This window comes from Camarhynchus parvulus, unplaced genomic scaffold, assembly GCF_901933205.1.
Source record: "Camarhynchus parvulus unplaced genomic scaffold, STF_HiC, whole genome shotgun sequence".
Lineage (NCBI taxonomy): Eukaryota > Metazoa > Chordata > Aves > Passeriformes > Thraupidae > Camarhynchus > Camarhynchus parvulus.
Window position 1 is genome coordinate 33,189 of NW_022148138.1, and position 7,224 is coordinate 40,412.

Sequence of the window (7,224 nt, forward strand, 5' to 3'; positions counted from 1 at the left end):
TTTGGGCTCTGGGCTGTTGCTGCAGCCCCCAAGGGCAGCTGAGCTCTGCCTTTGGCACAGTCAGGCCTGGCCAGCGCAGGCCATGCTCAGCAATTGCTTGTGTGTGCCTGGCCTTGCTGTCAGCCCCGGCAGCGGCTGCGTGGCCCCTTTGTGGCCCTGTGCTGGCCCAGCCATGGTGGCCCAGCCCCTGTGCAGGCCCAGCCCAGGCCAGGAGCATTGCGGCTGGGAACGGCCCCTGTGCCGTGGTGCCCACAGCAGCCTTGGGGCTCTGTGCCCCATGGCCTCCCTGCTGGGCAGCCTCTGCCAGCTCCTGCAGAGCCCCTGGCACCTGTGGGGCTGCACAGACAGCCCTGCCCCGGGCTCTGCCGGCCTCTGGGCCAGCAGAGAGGCCGGCCAGGGCTGGCCATGGCCGGGAACAGGCCCTGAGCCCCGCAGGAGGATGGAGCTGGGCCACAGCCAAACTCAGCCCAGGCCAAAGCTGGGCTCAGCAGCCAGGGCTGCCAAGGGCTGGGCACAGAGGCTGGCGCTGACAAATGTCCTGGGCCCCCTCCCTGCTCTGTCCGTGCCACCAAGGGCACAGAGCAGCCTCCTCTCTGGGCCACTTGCCTGTTTGCAATGCCTTGCACAGGCGCTGGCCCTGCCCCACAAGGCCTGGCCTGAGTCCTGCCCCTGCACGCTCAGCCAGGCTGAGATGGACACTGATGGTTTCTGGGCCAGGCTCTCGGAGCCCAGCCCAGCTCCCTGCAAGCTCTGCCAGCTGCCCTGAGCTCTGGGCAGCACCAAGGGCCTCTCCCCAGCCCAGCCCAGCCGGCTCTGGCCCCACAGCTCTGCTCAGGCCAGGCTGCTGTGGGCACTGGCCCCACGGCCTCAGCCCCTGGCAAGGGCACAGCAGCAGCTGCAGCTGCCACAGGACTCAGCCCCAGCCATGGGGGAAGGTGCTTGGCCAAGGCCAAAGGAGGCTCCCTGGCTGCCCTGCTCCCCTCGGCCTGAGGTGCTGAGAGCTCTGCAGCCCCTGCTGCCATCCCATCTGCCCAGGGCAGCACAAGAGCCGCGGCCTTGGGGCCCTCAAGAGCTGCTCCTGCTCCAGGCCCAGGGCCCATGCCAAAGCTGGGGCAGCCACAAAGCTGTGCCCATTTCTGTTCATTGCTGCTCGGATGGGGATGGATCCTCAGACACTTGGAGGTTGCTGATGAATTTTACTCCTCCAGAGGCCTCTTCTTTGCTGAGCTCTTCAGTTCAGGAATTCACTGAAAAAGGCTCATATACCTTTGTTCTAAAAACCTGAACAAGAAAAGCCCCTGGGAATAATTGAAGTTTTCAATTCTTATGTGGTTACTTTGGAAAGATTTCACAAGTGTCGTCAATGTGAATCTGCTATATTGAAAAAAACAAAAAGCAGAAAGAACCGTTTTGTCCAGTATTCTTTTCCTGTTTATAGTTTGCTATCATAAATGTCTAATTGATATTGACCCCCAGCTCCTTCTAATGCGGTCTGAATAGATATGAAAACCAAGACCCTTCAGGACTAACAATCAATCAGACTTTGTCCCCACTCTCTCCCCACCATTTCCCTCCTATAAGCCCTGGCACTCCTATGGATCAGGAATGGTGTGGCCAGCAGGTGCAGGGCAGTGATTCTTCCCCTGTGCTGAGCACTGGTTGGGCAGAAGCTCAAGTGGTGTGTCCAGTTGTGGACCACCAGGGGTGGGCAAGAGGAAGAAATTTGCACTGGGAAGAGTAAAGAAATCAAAGGTGAAGCCAAGGAAATGCTGAGGGCAGTTTGGGGGTGGCTGCCAGGCAGCCCTGGCTCTGAGCAACAGCGTCTGCAGTGGGACAGGAAACTCCCAGCTGATGGGAACAAACTTTCTGGCTGAGTGCAGAGGCCAGGACAAAGCTGAGTGGTTTCCCTGGTGTCCCCCAGCCCTTGCTGGCCCCAGGGGCTGATGGCATTTGTGCTCCCTCAGGTTCATGTCCCCACAGCAACAGCATGGGGGTGCTCCCCCTGCTGTGTGCAATGCAAACAGGGGCTGCTGAGCCAGTGCTGCCGTGTCTGTGCCTGCAAGGATGGGGCACCTGTGTGAGCTGGGGGAGAGGCCAGGGCTGCAGAGGGGGGATGTTGTTGGCAGCTCCATCAGGACGCTCTGGGACGCTGCCCTGGGCTGTGCAGCGCACTGGGGATGGATCAGCCCCTGCTCTGCTGCTCCTTCCCGTCTGCCCCAGGGCCCTTGCAGAGCCCCAGCCATGCTGTTTGCCCCCAGCCTGCCCACGGCCAGCCTGGGGCTGCTCACGGGGGTTTCTGTGCTGAGCATTGGCCTGGCCGTGTTCTTGAGAGAGCCTGGGCAAGGAGCCTGGAGCCCCCAGGGCCTGGCCTGAGGCGTCAGCGCTGCCCCAGCAGTGCCCATGGCCTGTCCCTGCTGCAGCCCCGGCACTGCCACCCCCAGGGCTGTGCCCGGCCCCGAGAGCACTCAGGCCCTGCAGCAACACCAGGGCCACCAGGGCAGCGGGGCAGGGCCACGGCAGCAGCACTGGCAACACCAAGTGCTGCTGCTGCTGGGCACAGCTGCTGGGCCAGCCCTGATCTGCCCCAGCTCTGCACACAGACATTGCTGCTGCAGCTCCAGAGAAGGCAACAAAAGGGCATCTCTGCAGAAAACTCTGCTGGGAGATCCTTTAGTTCCTTTAAAGCCACCAAGAGCACAGCCCCTCATTGACACAGTCTGTGGTCACAGGGAAGGTGGAGAGAAACAAAATGAGAAATGGCACAAACAATGACATTTCTTTGTGGACAATATTAAAAAAGTAAAAAAAAGAGAAAAAACTTCCAAACTGAAACCAACAAGAAGTATCAAAGATGACTTTTATTACAAGTGATTTGCAGAAATTGGCCAGCAGTTTAATGTTTCTGAAAGCATCCAGTCATCAGTCTCCACACTGCAGCCTTGAGCTCCTGGTTCCTCAGGCTGTAGATGAGGGGGTTCAGGGCTGGAGGCACCACCGAGTACAGAACTGACAGGGCCAGATCCAGGGGGTGGGGAGGACATGGAGGGGGGCTTCAGGTAGGCAAATGCTGCAGTGCTGAGAAACAGGGAGACCACAGCCAGGTGAGGGAGGCAGGTGGAAAAGGCTTTGTGCCGTCCCTGCTCAGAGGGGATCCTCAGCACAGCCCTGAAGATCTGCACATAGGAGAAAACAATGAACACAAAACAGCCAAATAGCAAACAGGCACTAACAGCAAGAAGCCCAAGTTCCCTGAGGTAGGATTTTGAGCAGGAGAGCTTGAGGATCTGTGGGATTTCACAGAAGAACTGGCCCAGGGCATTGCCATGGCACAGGGGCAGGGAAAATGTATTGGCTGTGTGCATGAGAGCATTGAGAAAGGCACTGGCCCAGGCAGCTGCTGCCATGTGGGCACAAGCTCTGCTGCCCAGGAGGGTCCCGTAGTGCAGGGGTTTGCAGATGGACACGTAGCGGTCGTAGCACATGATGGTCAGGAGGGAAAACTCTGCTGCAATGAAGAACATAAAGAAAAAGAGCTGAGCAGCACATCCTGTGTAGGAGATGTTCCTGGTGTCCCAGAGGGAATTGTGCATGGCTTTGGGCACAGTGGTGCAGATGGAGCCCAGGTCGCTGAGGGCCAGGTTGAGCAGGAAGAAGAACATGGGCGTGTGCAGGTGGTGGCCGCAGGCTACGGCGCTGATGATGAGGCCGTTGCCCAGGAGGGCAGCCAGGGAGATGCCCAGCAAGAGGCAGAAGTGCAGGAGCTGCAGCTGCCGCGTGTCTGCCAATGCCAGCAGGAGGAAGTGCCTGATGGAGCTGCTGTTGGACATTTGCTGTCTCAGGCCTTGGGGAGCTGTTCATGGAGAAAAGTCAGTGACAGATTAAGAGAAACTTCTTCCAGCAAAATCAAAGCCTTTTCCCACAGATCCTTCTCCTGTAACCCTCTGATACCCTTTTGATTTCCTAGCAGATTTTCCTTCAGCTGCAAGTGGAGAGCCCTGGCTGATGCTGGCTAAGTGGGACTTCAGGTTCAGGAGCAACTAAAGCCTTTGGTTTTTATCATTCCGCTTTGCTGTGCAGATGTGGGAGATGGACAGGGACCTGTGCTTGTGTTCCACTTTGAAACCCTGTTAACACAGAAGGCCCGGTCAGCATGTGCACCCCCACTGCCAGAAACCAGGAATGGTAAAGTCTGTTTAAATATTCTAGAGTTTTACAGCTCCTCTTCCCCCTTTCCTGCTGACTATATTTGGATATCAGAAACTCTTAGCATTTCTGCTGCCCTCAGGGAAAACAGAGTGAGTTCTCTGAGGCAAGGTGGTGAGTGGAGAGTGAGGGCAGGATGTCTGTCTCCCTGTCCTGTTCCAGGATTCTCTGGGCTTTCTCCATTCTCAGACAGAGGATAAACACCCTCCCATGTTTCCTTTAAAAACCATCGCAACACTGCTGAGAGCAGATGGATCCCCCATAGTCCACCAAATGTCCATCCCCTTCTCAAGGTCTCAGCCCCACATTTGTACCCAGGGACACACAAGGCTCATTTCACCAACGCAACAGCATTTTCCCATCCTAGAACTTCTCTGCCTCACCCTGGGGCTTTCAGAAAACACAGAGATGCTACAGGTCAGGTTTGCATCCTGGAGGGAAGCTCAAAGCTAGGAAGAAAATCTCAGAGGGAATTCCAAGTGTCCTTATGATGGCATTGGATTGAGGGAGATGCAGCTCCTTCCCTGGCTGCACTGACAGCATTGCCCAGAGCCGGGCACTGGGGACAGCGTCACCCTGAGCCAGCTGTGCCCCCTGCCAGAGCCCCCAGGGCCGGGCAGCTGCTCCCAGCCCTGTGCTCTGCAGAGGGAACTGGGCCCGGGGCTGCAGAGCTGCCCCACGGCTCTGCTGCAGCTCTGCCTGCACAGGAGGGGCTGCACGCCTTGGAGCCCCGGCCCTGAGGGCAGAGGCTTGGCTGGGGCACAGGAGGGAGGGGGCTTGTTCAGAGGGAGGGGCTGCACTGCAGGGGATCCTGTGGGCATCTCTGAACTCTCCCTGCCACAGCATTGCTGGGTTTTGCTTTCTCTCATTGCCTGATCTTCTCTCTGCTTCCTGGAGATTTTCCTCCTGCAGGTGTTTCCCTGTGCCTGATCTCTCCCTGCCAGCACTCACAGACCCCAAATCTCTGTGCACTCTCCTTGGCCCGACAGAACCCTGCCTGTTTGCAGGGCACTGGCTGGGGGCAGGTTCTGTTTGCAGCTTGGAGAAAGGACAGCTCAGCCTGAGCCTGATGGCTCCAGCAAAGGTGATGCTGGTGCTGTCCATGGGCAGAGTGGCTGAAAGCACATTAGGGATCTCCTGTGAACCTATTGATCACTAAAAGTAACAGTTTGGATGTCTCAGGCACTTGACAAAATTCATAATTAATAATTCATAATCATCTTTAATATTTATCCCTCCCTTCCTGCCATTCTCCAATAGTAGGAAACTGAATATAAAGTCTTAGGAAATTTCCTCATTTTAATCAAAATCCTTGTCTTGGAAATATTCTATGACTGATCAGAACCCCTCAGCATGTCAGAGCTTCATGAGCATTTCACCTGCCCTGCCCCAGAAATACTCAGAGTTGTACTCACAGGCTCTGTAGGCATTGGGATGTTCCAGCTGTAGGAGATGGCTCCAGGAGCTGCAGCTGCATTGTCCTGCAGCCAGAGGTTCCTGTGCCAAGGGCTGGCAGTGATTGTGCCCCAGGCACTTCTCAGCCCCTTCCCAGCCCTGACTGATTGAAGCTCTCTGTGCCTCTGTGCTGTGCCCGGGCTGGCTGCAGGCAGTGCCCCAGCCCTGCTGGGCTGGCAGAAGAGCTGCTCATCAAGAGAAATGTGCTTTTGAAGCTCTGCTTGGTTACCAGCAGCTGCCTCTGTGCCAGGAGCCCAGCCCAGCTCAGCAGCACAGACACAGCACAAGGACTTTAATGAGCCTCTGGGGCTTTGTGCTCAGGCCCTGAACATCAGTCCCTGAGAGGGAGCTGAAGAAACCTCTCCAGAACTCCAAGTCAGAATCCAACTCCAAAGTTTCTTGGACTTTTAATGGGTCCCACTGAGGGACACGACTGAGAAAGTGTCCCCAGGCCCCAGGCAGAGCAGAGAACTGCAGGCAGTGCTGACAGGTGGGGACAAAGAGAAGCCAAGTCTTGGTGCCCTGGGGCACAGCAGGGTCTGTGCCAGCAAGGGCTGGGAGGAGACACCTTGTCCTGAGGCCCTGGGGCCTCCTGGCACAGCCCCAGCCAGGCTGGGCACTGTCAGCCCCTTGTCCTGCCCTCAGCATCCCCCCCAGCCCACATGCCAGTGGCCTCAAGGATCTGCTGGAAGGAGTCCCTGGGGAGCCTTGCTCAGCAATGGCCCTGGGGGCTCCTTCATGCTCCCTGCAGGGACTGCAGGTTTTTCAAAGGACTTTGGCTTTGGCTTTTGCCTTGCAGTCTCTGAGAGGTTTGTGCAATCATGGCCTCCAATTATCTGCTGTAATTAGTCCCTGGAGAGGCTTTGTCAGTAACAACACTCAGTGGGGCTCATTAATGCTTCAAGGTACTTCAGTTATTTTAAGGTACTTGGTGTTTCCCTTTTGATACAGACTCTGTGAGAGGTTTGTGCAATCATGGCCCCAATTATCTGCTTTAACGAGTCCCTTGAGAGCTTTGTACTGACACTCAGTGGGGCTCATTAATACTTTGAGATACTCAAGGTTTTTAAGGTACTTTGGATTTTCCTTTCCACACTGAATCTCTGAGAGGTTTTTGTGCCATCCTGGCCTCCAATTCTCTCCTCCAAGGAGTCCATGAGGAGCCTGTGTTGGGGATGGACCTCAGTGGGACCCATTAGTGCTCTGAGACACTTTGGGTGTTTCCTCTGACTTTGACTCCTGGAAAGGTTTGTGCAATCTCCTCTCAGGCCCTGGTGTTCCAGGCTCAGCTCCAAATGCACCACGGGGCTCATTAGGATCAGGCAAGTCCTGACAAGACATGGCTCTGCCTTGATTTCCCTCTGGTCTGGAGCAGTTCATTAGGAAGGTTTCCTTTTACAGTTATGGAGAAATAGTTCAAAGAGCTTCTAAGAAATATGTAATCCTATTTTAAAGAGTGCATTTTATTACTTTTCTCTTTGGAGAAGAGCTGATTGCAGCATTCCGTGATTGCTATTGTTGTAGGGCCGCTCCTAAGGAGGTCTGGCCAGGTCAGAGAAGTTGTAC

At 55.9% G+C, this 7,224-nt stretch overlaps 1 protein-coding gene across 1 annotated transcript in view; it reads right to left on the reverse strand.

Annotated features, from left to right (window-relative positions):
* Positions 1-3,827, reverse strand: part of LOC115916102 (olfactory receptor 14J1-like) — a gene marked incomplete at its 3' end in the record, with an annotated part of 29,284 nt that extends 25,457 nt beyond the window's left edge. Inside the window, exon 1 of the mRNA XM_030969799.1 lies at positions 3,178-3,827. Within this exon, the coding sequence (XP_030825659.1) occupies positions 3,178-3,827 (650 nt within the window). The remainder of the gene's footprint in view (positions 1-3,177) is intronic.
* Positions 3,828-7,224: the final 3,397 nt, after the last annotated feature.